Genomic DNA, 17,771 nt, shown 5'->3' on the forward strand with positions numbered 1-17,771 from the left:
TGGTCGGCCAATGGTCTGGAACAAAGGACAATAATCAGCTCTTCCCTCTGGGGGCAGGAAACTGCAAACTCCCCTCAGTCCCACTCAGAGGAAGACTCTTTGGAGCCTCTCTCAATTAACAAACATTTGCACACTTCATTCTCATTTTTGTCCTGTTTAAGATTGATAAGGCCCAACATGGCTTCCTTAGATTTTAGTGGTTAAGAGTGGTGGACTTGTAAACTGGTGAACCGGGTTCGCTTCCCTGCTCCTCCACCTGCAGCTGCTGGGTGACCTTGGGCCAGTCACACTTCTCTGAAGTCTCTCAGCCCCACTCACCTCACAGAGTGTTTGTTGTGGGGGAGAAAGGGAAAGGAGATTGTTAGCCGCTTTGAGACTCCTGAAGGGGAGTAAAAGGCGGGATATCAAATCCAAACTCTTCTTCTTCTCTTCTTCTTCTTCATTTATAGAGAAGCTAAGATCTCTAATGCGTGGGCTCTCAGGCTGGGTTATTATTATATCTACTGCCTTCTGAGCCCCATTAAGTTTACGGTTTCATGTTCTAGCTTTAGGTTATAGTTTAACAACACAAATTTGATGTGCTCAGCTCTCCCTAAGGGTTCACACCTTGATTTTGTTGAAGGATCCCTGAGGTGGCCGCTGTGTCCTGGGTTCCAGGTGGTGGGCCTAAGCCACCCATTAAAAGTTACAACGGTCTCACAATTTGGACTTGGAAAGACCATTTCGCCCCTTTAATTTATTTTATTTTATATATTTTTCCCAATTGGAGATGACAAACTGGAGGGGCGTATTAGAATCCTCTCTGGGGCAAAAAGGCTTCATGGAAGCTTTGTTGTCAGGAAGAGTCCCGCTAGGGTGTTTAGAAGAGTGAGCTCCCATTTCCCTCTAATACCGAGCGGGGGTTGCTCGATAACAAGTTACACAAGGAGATACATAAACAGAGATACAAGAGATGGACAAAGGGGGGGGGGGAGAGAGAAAAGAATATCCTATCAGTATTATTCAGTCTAACACTCAAGTGCCCCTCTCGGCCCTTTCTGGGCAAAACTCCGACGGATCGGACCGGAGAAGGCTAGCAGAAATCCAAAGGCAATCCCTGCCTATAACTTAAACCACAGACAACTAGCCTGGAAACAATGGGTCTCTTAACCCGGAAAAACCATGGATCCGGAATTCACTCAGCGCTGCTCACAAAACTAATCCTAGTGCGGGGCCCCGTCTTCTTCCTGAACCTCCCGCTCTACCGTCCACAACAGCCTCCTGCCTGATCTTAGAACTATGTCCGGAACTCCCTACTGGACGCTTGCACAGTGCAGTGCCAGACTGGGGTCCGAGAAGACAAAGGTTTGAAAGGAAGCAAATGACACACACACAGAGAGAGAGATTTTCCATGACCCTTCCGGCCACGCTCCGAAAGAAGGCGTCAAGGAGAGAAAAAAGAGATTTTCCACGATCCCTTTGGCTACACTCCGAAGAAGAGAAGGACTTCCAGGACGCTTCCGGCCGCACTCCGAGAGAAGACGTCAAGGAGAGGAAAAAGAAAAGTTCAGCTGCCGTGGAGACATTATTCTTCCACCCCCCTCCCACCGTACTAACTTCAAACCATACTCACATCCTTGAATGTCCCTCGTGGATCCCAGGATCCTTTTATTTGGCCGGCTTGACCTTGCCTTTGCTCCCCTGGTTGAGCTTTCTGGTGATGATTGATTACCGCCCGCAAAGAGGAGGCAAGGAGAGGAAAAAGGATCCCTGGGCTAAGGTTGCCCAGTGGCGCCCGATCCCCTCTATCTCCCCCCTCACCTTCACAGGAGGACCAAGAGTCCCTGAGCATGGTCGCCAAATTGTTAACGGAAAAATCCGAGGGCTCCCTTGGACAAAAACAAAGATACCAACCAGGATAACTTGGAGCAAAACAGCAGCCTGTAGGCTTGGCCTTTATTGAGCTGTTGCAACAGGGTGCTCCCCTCACTTGCAGGAGAGAGGAAGGACCCAGAAAAATGGTGTGCAAGGCCTTATAAAGACTTTTGAAGTTGCCACCCTGTAGATCAAGCCCACCCCCAGAAACATCATACATACATCACAGAAGGGGTGTAACCCAAGACCACCCCTCAGATACATCACATCTACATCACAGAAAAGAGGGGTTGAGGGAGGGGTTGTGGTGGTAACCTGAGTGTCCTGTCACCTGGCAGGTTCTTCCTTTCCCCCTCCCCATGAGTACTTTCCAGGTGACAGAGGGGAGTTTGCAGTTTCCTGCCCCCAGAGGGAAGAGCTGATTATTGTCCTTTGTTCCAGACCATGCTGAATCCACGCCCATAAGCAAGTTCTTTGTGATCTTGATGGTCTTCTGTCTAGGACCATCAGGGTTGGCATAGCAACTGGGCAGGGCTCCTGTGTATGTGCTGGTATGCTCAAGGGATTATGGCTGCCCTCTTTCAAACCTTCCCCATTTTGTACACCTTCCTTCATGGAGTAAAATAAAAGTAGAACAGTGTAAATCTGATGTATGGTTGATTTTCTATGAATTTATAACAGAAGCGTAGCGTATGTAGTGTGTGAGTGTGTGAAGTTTGTACAAACTGAATGTTTGGGGGGGGGTTCCTGTGACATCACAATATCATGGGCTTCATCCGATGTACATATTCTAAGTAATGTAAATGAATATAATGTCATAATTCAACATATTTTAACAAATTAACAAACCTGTGTATGGATAAAGTTTGTTTTACATTTGTTGTTTTAAAAGGCTCACTTTAAGAAGAAAACCTTACAGCTGCAGATTGCTGTCACCTGTAACTAAAATCAATGCTGCGCCTGTCTACATACATTGTAAGACTTGTTGTTCACTGCAGAAACCACTATAAGTTCCATTATCTGGATACTTCATATATGGTATGTACTTTTACAGCATGATTTTTTATATAATTTTAATTTGTTAGATGATCTTGTGGTCGATCCACAACTCTGGTCACTGCTCCCTGAGAAAAGCTCAAGAACTCTGGGCAAAGACAATGGGTAGATCACTGGCAGGATTTTTATTACTGAACTCTGGGCAAAGACAATGGGTAGATCACTGGCAGGATTGTTATTACTGGGAGTAGATCTCAGTCTCTTGGAAGTTCTGGCATTGTGGCTAGTTCAAGGTACCAGCACAACTTTAATTGCCACTCATCTTGTTGATGTTAACTCATTTTCCAGTATTTTGCTATTAACATCCTAACCGCTATTGCCGTGTAAAGAACCAAAGCTTTCCTATTTAACTTTCTAATGATAAGCATACCAAATGAAAAATCATTAGAATGTTAAATAGGAAAGCTTTGGTTTTCTTTAAAATAAATAGCATTTATTTTATTTTATTTTATTTTCCCTTTGGGGACATATCCACCACATGTGGAATAAGGTTCCCTCATTTTGTCTGCATCTCCAACACTTATTGCTGATATTTATTTATTTTGACTGATTTGGATGGGGTCAGGTACCATCTAAAAATCAAATAGCATGTGGTGAATTTTAAGTCTTTTCCCATAATTTCCCTCATTTTGCATCTTCATTGGATATCCACAATCGTGTGTCCATTTCACCATCACCTCCTTCACCTCCTAGTCCTTAAGGTTCCAGTCCAGTAACAATCTGTGTGGTTTTGATAATTTGTTTGTATTATTTAATATATATATATATTTTAAAAATCCGCTGTTGTTCTGTCAAGTCCATTTATTTTTTATCTGGAAAAAATTGTTTAACTGGTAATCTTTCTTTTTTACTTTTGAATTCCTTTTATATTTTTACTTTTTTGTAATTTTAGCATATAATAACAGTAGTAATTATATGGAAATAGGATAATAATATTGTAATGAATAAAATGCTTAACTCGCCAAGATTTTTATTGTTTGCAGCTTCCCAAGAAAACTGAAGGAGATTCTCTCCTTTTTGGCTTTTATCTCTTCCCTTTATAACTGTCTCTTTAAGTCCCAACAGTCCTGCCCCACCCTCCCATTTACAGGATATCCTTTCTACAGATGTCAACGCAGACCCAATGATGGAAAACCCTCCGCCCAATTCCTCGTGACCACAAGGCTATTTATTACCTGCAGCAACACCAACAAAAGCCACCAGAGTGGCCACAGCTATCTCTTTCCAAAGGATATAGACTGACAGGGAGGGGGCTGACAGTCTTTTCTGTGATGTGGGTATGATGTATCTGGGGGGGGGGTCCTTGGGCTACACCTCTTCTATGATGTATGTATGATGTTTCTTGGGGTGGTCTTGGACTCCAGGGTGGGCAATTAAAAATGTCTATATAGGGGCTTTCATGCATTGCTCGGGGTCCTCCTCCTCTCTCCTGCGTGTGGGGGAGCACCCTGTTGCTAGTATGTCACATGCCCCTGTTTACTTTCCTAGGCTTGGGAAGTGTAAGAACAGAAGTCAGTCTTATCTCTTCCACTCTGCTGTGCTTTTGCACTGTTCTGTGTCTCCCTGTCTGTTGCTGAAGAAGAGAGAGGGTGCCATTATGATCAGTTTGGTGTTGTCTTCAAATGTGAGGAGCATCCCCTCAGTTCCTTCATCCATGTCATTTATCAAGACGCTGAACAACAACGGGCCCAGGACAGAACCCTGCAGCACCCCTCTGGTCACTTTTCCCAGGATGAGGAGGAACCATGAAGGAGTCCTTTTTGGGTTCGGTCAGTCAAATCCACCTAACAGTTACCTCATTCACTCACACTTTACCAGCTTCTTCACATAAATATCACAGAGGACTCTGTCCAAAGCCTTACTGAAATCGAGGTGCACTATTTCCACAACAGTCCACTGATCAACGAAGTTTGTAACTCCATCCAAGAAAAGAAAAAAAGAAAAGGAGAGATTTCTCTGGCTTGTCTTGTTTTTGACCCCTGGGCTTTCACTTGTGGGGTGCCTCAGGGTTCCGTCCTCTCCCCCATGCTTTTCAACATTTACATGCAGCCGCTGGGAGAGATCATCAGGAGGTTTGGGCTGGGTGTTCATCAGTATGCAGATGATACCCAGCTCTACCTCTCTTTCAAATCAGAACCAGTGAAGGCGGTGAAGGTCCTCTGTGAGTGTCTGGAGGCGGTTGGAGGATGGATGGCGGCTAACAGATTGAGGTTGAATCCTGACAAGACAGAAATACTGTTTTGGGGGGACAGGAGGCGGGCAGGTGTGGAGGATTCCTTGGTCCTGAATGGGGTAACTGTGTCCCTGAAGGACCAGGTGCGCAGCCTGGGAGTCATTTTGGACTCATAGCTGTCCATGGAGGCACAGGTCAAATCTGTGTCCAGGGCAGCTGTTTATCAGCTCCATCTGGTACGTAGGCTGAGACCCTATCTGCCTGCGGACTGTCTCACCAGAGTGGTGCATGCTCTGGTTATCTCCCGCTTGGACTACTGCAATGCACTCTACATGGGGCTACCTTGGAAGGTGACTCGGAAACTACAACTAATCCAGAATGCGGCAGCTAGACTGGTGACTGGGGGTGGCCGCCGAGACCATATAACACCGGTCTTGAAAGACCTACATTGGCTCCCAGTACGTTTCCGGGCACAATTCAAAGTGTTGGTGCTGACCTTTAAAGCCCTAAACGGCCTCGGTCCAGTATACCTGAAGGAGCGTCTCCACCCCCATCATTCTGCCCGGACGCTGAGGTCCAGCACCGAGGACCTTCTGGTGGTTCCCTCATTGCGAGAAGCAAAGCTACAGGGAACCAGGCAGAGGGCCTTCTCGGTAGTGGCGCCCGCCCTGTGGAACGCCCTTCCAGCAGATGTCAAAGCAATAAACAACTACCTGACATTCAGAAGACATCTTAAGGCAGCCCTGTTCAGGGAAGTTTTTAACATGTGATTTTACTGTATTATTGGTTTTTATGGAAGCCGCCAAGAGTGGCTGGGGAGGCCCAGCCAGATGGGCGGGGTATAAATAATAAATTATTCTTATTCTTATTCTTATTCTTGAGAAAGCCATGCTTTCATCCTGTATGTTTATATTGTAAAAACTTCAGATGAAGGGCAAATAAATTTTTAAAAGCATAAATGAGGATATTGACAAGCTGGAACTTGTGCAAAGGAAGGAGATTTATGTCTTTAATTTGGAAACCACATGACCCAGTGGTGCTGACTTGGATAAAATATTGGTGGGGGGCCAAGTAAGTCCTGCCTTGAACAATCCATCATATGATGCATGTGTGGGAATGTTCAGGGATGCAGGAAAGGATATGTTGTCAGAGTATATCCTTATCCAACTTGTGTTAACAACTTCCACAATATCAGCAGAGTAACATTCCCTTTTATTTTAAATTTGCAGAGTCTGCCTTTGCTCAGGCTCGCTAAAGCCTCTATAATAACTGTTCTGGTATTTTCCCCTTATTCCCTCATAAAATAGTAAAGACGACACAGTCTTTTACAAAAATATAAAAAGAGTTTACTCACATTCTGTTCACAATCAGATCCCAGAAGGCAGACTTAGCTTAATGAAGTAACATACACTTGGAGTCTATCCCTTAAGAAGACAGTCCCTTTTTCCTCTCTTGGCTGGAAGCCAAGAGGGCATCTCTGGCTTAGTAGATGTTGTGTCTTCGATGCATGTGGTGAAAGAGAGAGAGAGAGATGGCTGCCCTGCCCTGTGCTTTTGTCATTACCTGCACAGGTGAGGCCACACCCACCTCTAGTTACATGCAGAGGAAGTCTGTCTCGGCCCAGAAGGAAACAGGAAGTTTACCTGCTGGCTGGACAAACATCCCTCTCCATGTGTAAACATGTTCACTCTAGGAATGTTGTACTTGACTGCTCTTGTGTTTCACAGCATGCATGCCATTAGAATGGCAATGCCTATAATGGCAGCAACTTTTTAAAAAAGTAATACTTTGAGCCCATACTTCAATTTCCCAGCAGCTCCCCTTGCCCCAGAGACACTTCTAGCATTCCACCTCCTCTACCTGTGGCATTGTTCAGCAGTGGGGAAAGTGACCTCTTCACAACGGATGTCCATTTGATATGGCCCTTTCCAGGTTTTTTCCTGCCCCTTGTGTTTGTCTTTCATTTGTTCTCCTATGTGTGTTGTCAGTAGAAGCCACAATTCTGTGGGTACTCTAGGTGGTGCAGAAAGCACCTAGAAGCTGACTAGAGGTTGAAGTGCCGATCAAACTTCAGTTTTGCGCTCTATGAATTCCAGTTAGCAGTACTGGGGGTGGTTCACATTCTGGGGCAGTGCTTTTGGCCAGCAGAGGGTGTCACAGGGCCAGCCTACTTTCCCTTTAAAGCAAACTTGGGTCTCCAGCTGTTTTTGGACTACAACTCCCATCATCCTAGCTACCAGGACCAGTGGGAAGGGATGATGGGAACTGTAGTCCAGGAGCTGCTTGGGACCCAAGTGTGGGAAAGCCTGCTTCAAAGCAGCTTTTCCATTTTGCCCACAAAGATGGGACCTGTCCACGTTTGTATCTTCTTGTATTTTGTTTTCCTCATGACCTTTCTGTGTTTGTTTTTTATTTTTTAAGAGAGCAAATTGAAAGAGAAATTGTATGGCACATTGCAGAAGAATAAAAGGTTGTGTTTGAAAAAAACACACCAAAAACTGGGGGGTGGCATCCTTAAATGTTTTATTAGGGGTGGGGCAAAGACCACTAGGCCTTTAAGAGTTGGCGCCTATTCCCTACACCCACAGGTCTCAGGATGGTTACAGAATTAAAAAAAAAAAAAAACGATAAAAAACACCACATATTAAAAGGGCATTAGATGTGAATTAGCCGAAAGCCTGGTTAAAAAGGTGCGGATTTGCCTGGCTCCTAAAGCTGTATAATGGTTTTTCTGACCATTGTATGGATTCTTTGATGAGAAGTAAGATTGGCACTCTGACTGAAGCTCTTTCCACATTCCACACACTGATAGGGTTTCTCCCCTGTATGAATTCTTTGATGGGAAGTGAGATTGGAGCTATCAGTGAAGCTCTTTCCACATTCCACGCACTGATAGGGTTTTTCCCCTGTATGAATTCTTTGATGGGAAGTGAGATTGGAGCTACATGTGAAGCTCTTTCCACATTCCACACACTAATAGGGTTTCTCCCCTGTATGAATTCTTTGATGAGAAGTAAGGGAGAAGCTCTTCCTGAAGCTCTTTCCACATTCCAAGCACTGATAGGGTTTCTCCCCTGTATGAATTCTGTGATGGGAAGTCAGATCGGAGCTACATGTGAAGCTCTTTCCACATTCCCCACACTGATAGGGTTTCTCCCCTGTATGAATTCTTTGATGGGAAGTGAGAGAGGAGCTACATGTGAAGCTCTTTCCACATTCCTCACACTGATAGGGTTTCTCCCCTGTATGAATTCTTTGATGGAAAGTGAGAGAGGAGCTCCGAGTGAAGCTCTTTCCACATTCCTGACACTGATAGGGTTTTTCCCCTGTATGAATTCTTTGATGGGAAGTGAGAGAGGAGCTCTGAGTGAAGCTTTTTCCACATTCCACACACTGATAGGGTGTTTCCCCTGTATGAATTCTTTGATGGGAAGTAAGGGAGGATCTCTTCCTGAAGCTCTTTCCACATTCCACACACTGATAGGGTTTCTCCCCTGTATGAATTCTGTGATGGAAAGTGAGACTGTCGTTGTGAATGAACCTCTTTCCACATTCCACACACTGATAGGGTTTCTCCCCTGTATGAATTCTTTGATGGGAAGTGAAATTTTGCTTCTTACAGAAGCTCTTTCCACATTCTGCACACTGATAGGGCTTCTCCCCTGTATGAACTATTTGATGGGAAGTAAGATTGACCCTCTGACTGAAGCTCTTTCCACATTCCATGCACTGATAGGGTTTCTCCCCTGTATGAATTCTGTGATGGGAAGTGAGATTGGACCTATCAGTGAAGCTCTTTCCACATTCCATGCACTGATAGGGTTTCTCCCCTGTATGAATTCTTTGATGGGAAGTGAGATTGGACCTATCAGTGAAGCTCTTTCCACATTCCATGCACTGATAGGGTTTCTCCCCTGTATGAATTCTTTGATGGGAAGTGAGAGAGGAGCTGCATGTGAAGCTCTTTCCACATTCCACGCACTGATAGGGTTTCTCCGCTGTATGAATTCTTTGATGGGAAGTGAGATTGGAGCTATCAGTGAAGCTCTTTCCACATTCCATGCACTGATAGGGTTTCTCCCCTGTATGAATTCTTTGATGGGAAGTGAGAGAGGAGCTGCATGTGAAGCTCTTTCCACATTCCACACACTGATAGGGTTTCTCCGCTGTATGAATTCTTTGATGGGAAGTGAGATTGGAGCTATCAGTGAAGCTCTTTCCACATTCCACGCACTGATAGGGTTTCTCCCCTGTATGAATTCTTTGATGGGAAGTAAGGGAGGAGCTCTTCCTGAAGCTTTTTCCACATTCCATGCACTGATAGAGTTTCTTTCCAATGATATTTTGTTGATGGGAAGTGGAATGGGAGCTCTGGCTGCAGCTTTCTCCACACTCCAAATTTTTATGTGGCTTCTCCTCCCTGGGGATTTTATCATGGTCACCTTTTCTCTCAATTTCCAATTCATCAGAATCTGCAATGGAGACAAAAAGGGATTAGAGCCTCAGGAACAAATGGAGAAGAAATGAAACGAGTTGGGTGTGTGTTCATTACCTGTGTTGTTTGTCATTTTACCAACATATTTCTTATTAGATTCTGAAGAGTTGTTGAATGTTGTTTTCTCTGATACATAGTAGTGGTCAAAATTGTGGAAGGTTGAAGCTGACACTGAAGATGGCCTGGGAAGTTCACACCAGCCCAATCGTGGTAGAAAAAGCAATATTTTGATGAAGATTGTTCAAAGAAAAAACTGTAAGTTTCTGTTTATTGTGGGGGTGTTAGGTTCCCAGGTGTTATAGGGGGCAATGTTGAACTCTGTGAAAATATATGAGGTTGGCCCACAGATGTATTTTTTGAATTTCCAGGCAGTTATGACGATCCCACAGGGAGCCTTACCAAGAGAGGCCAATATCCCACGATTCTCCTCCATGACGTCCTTATGCAGAGCTCTCTGGTCAGGATCCAGCAACACCCACTCCTCGTCCGTGAAACGAACAGTGACATCTTCAAAGCACACTGGACCCTAAAAGAAAAAGGGAAATGTCCTCCTCTGAGACAGCAGAAATATGATCTGCTACACAATGCTCTGTTGTTTCCTTCCTGTTAATAATAATAATAATAATAATAATAATAATAATAATAATAATAATATATTATTTATACCCCACCCATCTGGCTGGGTTTCCCCAGCCATTCTGGGTGGCTTCCAAAAAACGCTAAAAGACAATAATCTCTTAAACATTAAAAGTGTCCCTAAACAGGGCTGCCTTTAGATGTCTTCTAAAAGTTTGGTAGTTATTTTTCTCCTTGACATCTGGTGGGAGGGCGTTCCACAGGGCGGGTGCCACTACCAAGAAGGCCCTCTGCCTGGTTCCCTGTAACTTGGCTTCTCGCAGCGAGGGAACCGCCAGAAGGCCCTCAGCACTAGATCTCAGTGTCTGGGAAGAACGATGGAGGTGGAGGCGCTCCTTCACGTATACTGGACCGAGGCCGTTTAGGGCTTTCAAGGTCAGCAGAAACACTTTGAATTGTGCTCAGAAACGTTCTGGGAGCCAGTGTAGGTCTTTCAAGACCGGTGTTATATGGTCTCGGCGGTCGCTCCCAGTCACCAGTCTAGCTGCTGCATTTTTGATTAGTTGTAGTTTCCGGGTCACCTTCAAAGGTAGCCCCACATACAGCGCATTGCAGTAGTCCAAGGGAGAGATAACCAGAGCACGCACCACTCTGGAGATACAGTCTGCGGGTAGGGAGGGTCTCAGCCTGCATACCAGATGGAGCTGATAAACAGCTGCCATGGACACACAATTGACCTGTGCCTCCATGGACAGCTGCGAGTCCAGAATGACTCCCAGGCTGTGCACCTGGTCCTTCACCTCAATCTGTTAGCCGCCATCCATCCTCCAACTGCCACAGAAATTTCACCGCCTTCACTGGTTCCGATTTGAGAGGTAGAGTTGGGTATCATCCACATACTGATGAGCACCCAGCCCAAACCCCCTGATGATCTCTCCCAGCGGCTGCATGTAGATGTTGAAAAGCATGGGGGAGAGGACGGAACCCTGAGGCACCCCACAAGTGAGAGCCCAGGGGTCTGAACACTCTGCTAGATGATCTAGCAGATTCCTGCATTGCAGGGGGTCTCTTGACTCTGGGAGACAAGCAGAGAGGGTGGCTTCTGGCAGAAGGAACAGGGAGCCACCGGTGACTCCTCCTTCTCCTGATTCACCTCAGCCTCTCGACTTTCCTCTCCAACTTGCCTCCTTCCTCTTCTGCCTCTGATTCTGCACTGCATTCTTCTACAGAGTCTCCCAGCTCACTAAGCCCTGTTTCCCCTTCAGCTTCTGACACCTCCTCTTCCCAGGCTTCTCCCTCTTCCCGCTCATGCTTCCTCCACTTCCACTCCTTCGGCTCTGAGCCATCTTCCCTTCCTGGTTCCCCGGCTTCTTCCTCCCACCATTCCTCTGTGCCCAACCAGTCCAAGATACTGCTCCATCCCTCGGCCTCTGTCCCCACAAGGCAGCTTCCCCTGACCTGATCTGGTTCCACAGCCGCTGCTTCCCTTCTGCCCCCATGAAAAGACGGATCAGGAGGTCTTGCTGGCATCCTTCTGCCATCTGCAAGAGAAAAAAGGTAAGCAGGACGTCTGGAGTGCCAGTTTCTCACAGGTGAAACAGGGCATCTCTAACTGCAGATGGGCCTTTGAGAAAGCCTTTCCTGCTGAGAGCATTTGGAGGTTTGTGCCCATTTCATGTTTGTTTGTGCAGAAATACATCTCTCCTCCTCTGGACCCTTCTTCCCAACTGTCTCCCCCAAAACAAGATGAAAAGAACCCTCAGATGAGTTGGAAAACTACAGAACGAGACCAAATGGAGAAAAGCCTCCTTCCTCCTTACCCAGTGGCCTCTCTCTGGTGTCCAACGGAGGCCTCTCTGCCTCACAGGAATCCAGGTCCATTTCTGCAAAGAGATCCTTTCCCTGAAAAAGAAACAAGGATTCAAAACAGAGAATGCGGAGAAATACTAGAAAGAGAATGACAAAGACTTGAAGGGTGTGAGATCTCATTCCATGGATGCTTTCCCAGAAAACGGATGGGCCATCAGCAGACCATTATGGGATGTTTTCTGTCCTGTTTGGAGCCCCTTGGGAGTATCCAGAGGAAAGTCTCTCTCACCTGCTTTCTCTCCTCTGCCTGACTCAGGAGGAAACCTTCGGCCAGGGCCACCGCCTGGGAACTGGTCTCCGCTCCGCATTCCCTCACCCAGCTCTCCATCTCCAGTGGAAGGACAGCCAGGAACTGCTCCAAGATCACCAGGTCCAGCATCTCAGCTTTCGTGTGCCTTTCTGGCTTCAGCCACTGGTGGCAAAAGTGGTAGAGTCGGCTGCAAACCTCTCGGGGTCCTTTGGCCTCTTGGCAGCAGAACTGCCTCAACTGCTGGCTCTGCACCTCTGAGCGGAGGGTGTCCTCCTCACCCAGAATCTTCTGCACAGAGTTTTCCCAGAACCCCCCACTGCTCCCAGTTTGGCTGCCATGGCCTCTTCCTGCTTTGGGGCCAGCTGAGTCTTGCTCATCCATCTGTGCTCTCAGGAAGCCTCTGACAGATCGGAAGGAACCCTTTGGTCTTCTGCCAAGTTCTGCCCGTCTTAATGAGGGGCTCTAGCAAATCCTACAAAGCAAATACATTGTTCTGTTACAGAATTTGTAGGACGAGGGGGAAATGGTTCCCTGAGCAAGCATGGATGAGTCTTGCTGGGAACCAGGGCTGGACTGCACCGCATCCCAGACCATGAGCTATCTTTTTGAAAAGAAAGAGGAGGAGGAAGAGGAGAAGAAATAAGTCTCTAGCCTTCTAGCAATGCAAAATGTGGAGGCAACGGAAGGGATTTCTGTCAGATTAATCAACCTGGTTTCTCCATCCTTCTAGTCAATGCATGAAGTCAGAACCGAATGACAAGGGAGTCATCTTGTGAAAAATGGATGCTTTTCTCTACTTGGGGTCCTGACCTGGGGGTTCTCTGGAGTTGCTCCCCCCAGTCCCACCCTCACCCCACCTCCACTCCCTGCTTCTGTCTCCTTTTCTGCAACATCTGCCGCTGTCCAGACAGATTTGTGGGGTGAGATCTCTTTTTCTCTCTTCCGAGGGCCAGGAATGTATCTGGCCAACCCCCAGAGGGCCAAGTGGGCGGGGCCAAAGACATCTCCCTTGATTTTTTGATTTTTTTGTTGTTCTATTAGATAGCTTAACACAAACTGGCTTGCAATGCAGCAGCCAGACTATGGCCTGGGATCCCTCTCTTTATTCCTGGCCTCTCTTTGCTACTTTTCCTTCCTTCCTGCCAGTTGTTTTTTTGGGGGGGTGGGGGCTAGTCCACCTCTTCCTCCAGCTTTGGAAAACCATTTGCACATGTTTCCTCCGTTGTGCAACAATGAGGCTGAGCGATGTCACACAGAGTTAAAGAGCCAGGGACTTCTTTCTTTTAAAAAGGGAGATTTTGTGGGAGTCAGGGATCCTCTGATCTGCAGGAAGGAGAGCGTGGCAGACCTGGCCCCTCCCTGGCAGGACCCTCTCCTCCTCCCTGACTTGGGGTCCCCTCCTGCAGGTGCAGATCCGGCCCCCCAGGCACCCTCTCCTGCTGCAGCCCTGGGACCCCCCCCCCCGTCTCCCCACTGCACCCTCTGGGGGGAGAGAGAGGAGCTTCAACCCATAGCTGGCAACCTTCCCTTTTTTTGCGGGAAATTCCCTTATTGCAGCGCCGTTTCCCGCTGCTTCCTGCTGCTATCCCGGATTGGTAGATAGGTGAGGCTGCTGATCCCTTATTTTCAAGGCTGCTGATCCCTTATTTTCAAGGCTGCTGATCCCTTATTTTCAAGGCTGCTGATCCCTTATTTTCAAGGCTGCTGATCCCTTATTTTCCAGGCTGCTGATCCCTTATTTTCAAATCTGAAAGTTGACAGCTATGGACTCACCAGATCCCAGGAGGGGGCTGCGATTCGGCCCTTGCAGGAGAGACACCAAAGTAACACCCCCCCTTCCTTGCAGGAAAGGACTGGGGAGGGAGGGAGGGGCCTTGGCTCTGGAGGACCTGCCCCCTCTTGCTTCCTGGCCTCTCTAGGAAGGCAGCTCACTTCCTTTTAACCCTTGCCAAGCCGAGTCCCTCCAGCTCAGCCTCTCTCGCTTGGCACAACCTCAGATTCTTATTATTTTGTATGGATTTAGGGGGCAGCTGCCCCCCTGGCTACGCCCATGCCCAGATATCCTTTTGGGGGTGAGGCTCTTGGCTGGACTCTGAGCATCTCCCTCCCTTGGCCAGAAACCAGAGGAAGAGCTTGCAGGGAAAAGGGCTTTGCAGGAGGCAAGGAAGCTCCTCCTAGAATTCCGGAGTGGAGAGAGAGGAGGGGATCCCAGGGTCATCTAGTCCAACCCCCAGCAATGCAGGAATCTCAGCTCAAGCATCCATGGCAGATGGCCGTCCGGTCTCTCCTTAGAAACCTCCAAGGAAGGAGAGTCTCCCACCTCCCAAGGAAGACCTTTCCCCTGCCAAAATGAGTAATAATGAGTAATAAATTAAATGAGTAAATGAGTAAAAATTTCTTATGCGTGCTTTTCATACTAATATACAAAAGTAAGCCATTTCCCTTTCCAGAAATGCTTAATTGCTAATTCAATGGACTGAAAATGGATGGCTGTTGTTATTATGTTTAGGGAAGCTTTTAATATTTGATGGACAATTGTATTTTAATATTTTGTTGGAAGCCGCCCAGAGTGGCTGGGGAACCCAGCCAGATGGGTGGGGTATACATTATTATTATTATTATTATTATTATTATTATTATTCATCATCAGGTGAGTGTTCTCCTTTCAAAAGAGGCAGGTGGAATCTCCACGGTTGCTAATAGTATAACATTGTAAGTGCAGAGAAATATGGGGAACCCTAGATTATCTGCTTGGCATGCAGAATGTCCCAGGGTCAGCCCCTGACATCTCCTGCCAGGGCTGGACAAAATCCCTGCCTGAAACTCTGGGGAGCTGCTGCCAGTCAGTGTAGACCAGGGGTCCTCAAACTATGTTCCGCGGGCCGAATCCAGCCCTCCAGGGTCGTGAATCTGGCCTGCACGACCATTTCAGAACCCACCAAGTGTTCGAGGCTGAAAGCATCTCGCCACCCGCTCAGTCAGTCCCTGCGCCGTGCTGAGGTATAACACCGGTCTTGAAAGACCTACATTGGCTCCCACTACGTTTCCGAGCACAATTCAAAGTGCTGGTGCTGACCTTTAAAGCCCTAAACGGCCTCGGCCCAGCATACCCAAAAGAGCGTCTCCACCCCCATTGTTCTGCCCGGACACTGAGGTCCAGCTCCAAGGGCCTTTAGGCGGTTCCCTCATTGCGAGAAGCAAAGCTACAGGGAACCAGGCAGAGGGCCTTCTCGGTAGTGGCCCCTGCCCTGTGGAACGCCCTCCCATCAGATGTCAAAGCGATAAACAACTACCTGACATTCAGAAGACATCTTAAGGCAGCCCTGTTAAGGGAAGTTTTTAATGTGTGACATTTTTGTGTATTTTGGGTTGCTGTGGAAGCCGCTTAGAGTGGCTGGGGAAACCCAGCCAGATGGGCGGGGTACAAATAAATTATTATTATTATTATTATTATTATTATTATTATTATTATTATTATTGTTGTTATTAGTTGCTTTTGTTGTTGTTGTTGTTTAGTCGTTTAGTCGTGTCCGACTCTTCGTGACCCCATGGACCAGAGCACGCCAGGCACTCCTGTCTTCCACTGCCTCCCGTAGTTTGGTCGCTCATGTTTGTAGCTTCGAGAACACTATCCAACCATCTCGTCCTCTGTCGTCCCCTTCTTCTTGTGCCCTCCATCTTTCCCAACATTAGGGTCTTTCCCAGGGAGTCTTCTCTTCTCATGAGGTGGGCAAAATACTGGAGCCTCAGCTTCAGGATCTGTCCTTCCAGTGAGCACTCAGGGCTGATTTCCTTCAGAATGGATGCGTTTGATCCATGGGACTCTCAAGAGTCTCCTCCAGCACCATAATTCAAAAGCATCAATTCTTCGGCGATCAGCCTTCTTTATGGTCCAGCTCTCACTTCATACACCACCACTGGGTAAACCATGGCTTTAACTATACGGACCTTTGTTGGCAAGGTGATGTCTCTGTTTTCTAGGACGCTGTCTAGGTTTGCCCTCGCCTTTCTCCCAAGGAGCAGGCGTCTTTTAATTTCGTGACTGCTGTCACAAAATTTATCATTATTATTATTAGGTAAACGCCACCAGTGTGGTGGCAGTTATACCAATGAAAGGCCAGGGGTTTTGCCCGGGGACGGGGAAGGGTTGTCTTTTGGCTTGAAGCGTGAAGTTGAGTTCGGAGTTAACCACGCAGCTAACCAATTATTTTAGGAAGGCAAGTCCAATACCAACTGCCCAAACTTTGGCACGCAAAATGCCCTAGAAGCCAACCGTAATTGCTAAATTGGAATTCACGGCACCTAGCAGTTTAACTCAATTGATTTAAATTAACTTACTCGGAGTCACACCAATTAAATTCACAATTTGACTGTAGGAAACCTTAGCCATTAAATTAACTCCCTTTGCATAAGAACCAATTAAAGTAAGGAATTGACCGCAGAAAAACCTAACCCTCAGCAACTAAAAATGTATTAAATCCCTCCTGATCACGACTAAATTCCTAGCACTTTTGTAACTCCCCAGAGAAAGAGCCCTTATAACAACCCCCCTGAGCAGCCGTGTGGCAAGCAAGCACCCCCCCCCCCACTGGGACAGCAGTTGAACCAAAAAAGTGCGCTTGCCAGAACCTAATGAAATCAAATGCCGTATGCTGAAACTCCGCCCTTGTCCTTATGTTCTTATAATTAAAGCGCAATGAGAAATTGAAGCCGATAAGCTAGGGGTGGAGTCTATTAGCCTCTCCCAAGATGGCGCCGATAATCCCCGTAGCCGAGGAACCACGTGGTTTACTCAGAATGGCGACGCTGCGTCGTGCCACCCCGGCAAGCGAAAAATTAATATAACAGCTCGAATCGGTCAGTGGTAGCCCTAACGCGCCGCTGCCCCCTTTTCCCTCTGTTTGGCTTCTCGTGAGGGAATTTAGCCCCAAAGCCCGAAGAACGCTGCGCAAGACAAACCTGAGGCGGGGAATTGCCACACTGAAAATGGCCGCCTTGATCAACCCCCTAACACACAGGTGGGGCACCCGCGTGGGCCTACCGCGAGCGACGCTGTGCCGTGTAACCTAGGCCCGCTTAAGAAAAATTAAACCAGATTACAAGAAAGGGGGACAGTCCCGCAGCCCGTTAAACCATTAACCCAATCGGGCCGCCCGAAACAAATCCAGCCCCCGAGCAGTGCTCCCCAATACGGTACCCCCTCAGACGGAGGGTGCTTAGCCGCCCAGGAAGCGGCAGGCAGGCGCCCGGGGAAGGGAAGGGGATGCCGAGATAAAGCACCTCGAGCGCCGTTTCCACGCCGATGTCGTTGCACGCTCTGAATACGCTTCCGCCAGCGGCAACAGGAAAGAAGCAGCGAAAACAACCCTAAAAATCACCCCCCCCCCAGCGATTTCAGCTCTGAACACGGAAAAAAATATATCTGGCAAGAGCCTGGTCACCACGAGGCCAGGAGCCCATTGGCTGGTGGCCGCGATCTGCCGGTCGGAGCCGAAAAA

The 17,771-nt window shown here is 47.4% G+C and overlaps 3 protein-coding genes across 3 annotated transcripts in view; all 3 read right to left on the minus strand.

The window, feature by feature from the left end:
- The window catches only part of LOC309341032 (uncharacterized protein), a 103,778-nt gene that overhangs the window by 43,868 nt on the left and 42,139 nt on the right, over positions 1–17,771 (minus strand). The gene's annotated exons all lie outside the window — the stretch shown is intronic.
- The window catches only part of LOC309340989 (uncharacterized protein), a 91,924-nt gene that overhangs the window by 13,734 nt on the left and 60,419 nt on the right, over positions 1–17,771 (minus strand). The gene's annotated exons all lie outside the window — the stretch shown is intronic.
- Positions 6,463–14,101, minus strand: LOC309340969 (uncharacterized protein). The gene is made up of 6 exons (XM_081860308.1): positions 14,047–14,101; positions 12,253–12,745; positions 11,975–12,056; positions 11,613–11,695; positions 9,978–10,104; positions 6,463–9,555 (listed from the first exon to the last, which is right to left on the minus strand). Exons 2-6 carry the CDS (start codon positions 12,652–12,654, stop codon positions 8,057–8,059), a joined length of 2,193 nt encoding a protein of 730 aa, XP_081716434.1. The 5' UTR covers positions 12,655–12,745; positions 14,047–14,101; the 3' UTR covers positions 6,463–8,056.

Source organism: Podarcis erhardii, assembly GCF_964252035.2.
Source record: "Podarcis erhardii genome assembly, chromosome: 4".
Taxonomy (NCBI): domain Eukaryota; kingdom Metazoa; phylum Chordata; class Lepidosauria; order Squamata; family Lacertidae; genus Podarcis; species Podarcis erhardii.

Bases quoted from the DNA above. Each gene is read 5' to 3' on its own strand.
- LOC309340969 (XM_081860308.1), bottom strand. From the start codon at position 12,654: ATGGATGAGCAAGACTCAGCTGGCCCCAAAGCAGGAAGAGGCCATGGC. The intron at 10,105-11,612 runs GTCAGGGGAAGC...TTTTTCTTTTAG, and splicing joins CGGCTGTGGAACCAGATCAG to GGTCCAGTGTGCTTTGAAGA. The intron at 9,556-9,977 runs GTAAGGCTCCCT...TCTCCATTGCAG, and splicing joins TGGGATATTGGCCTCTCTTG to ATTCTGATGAATTGGAAATT.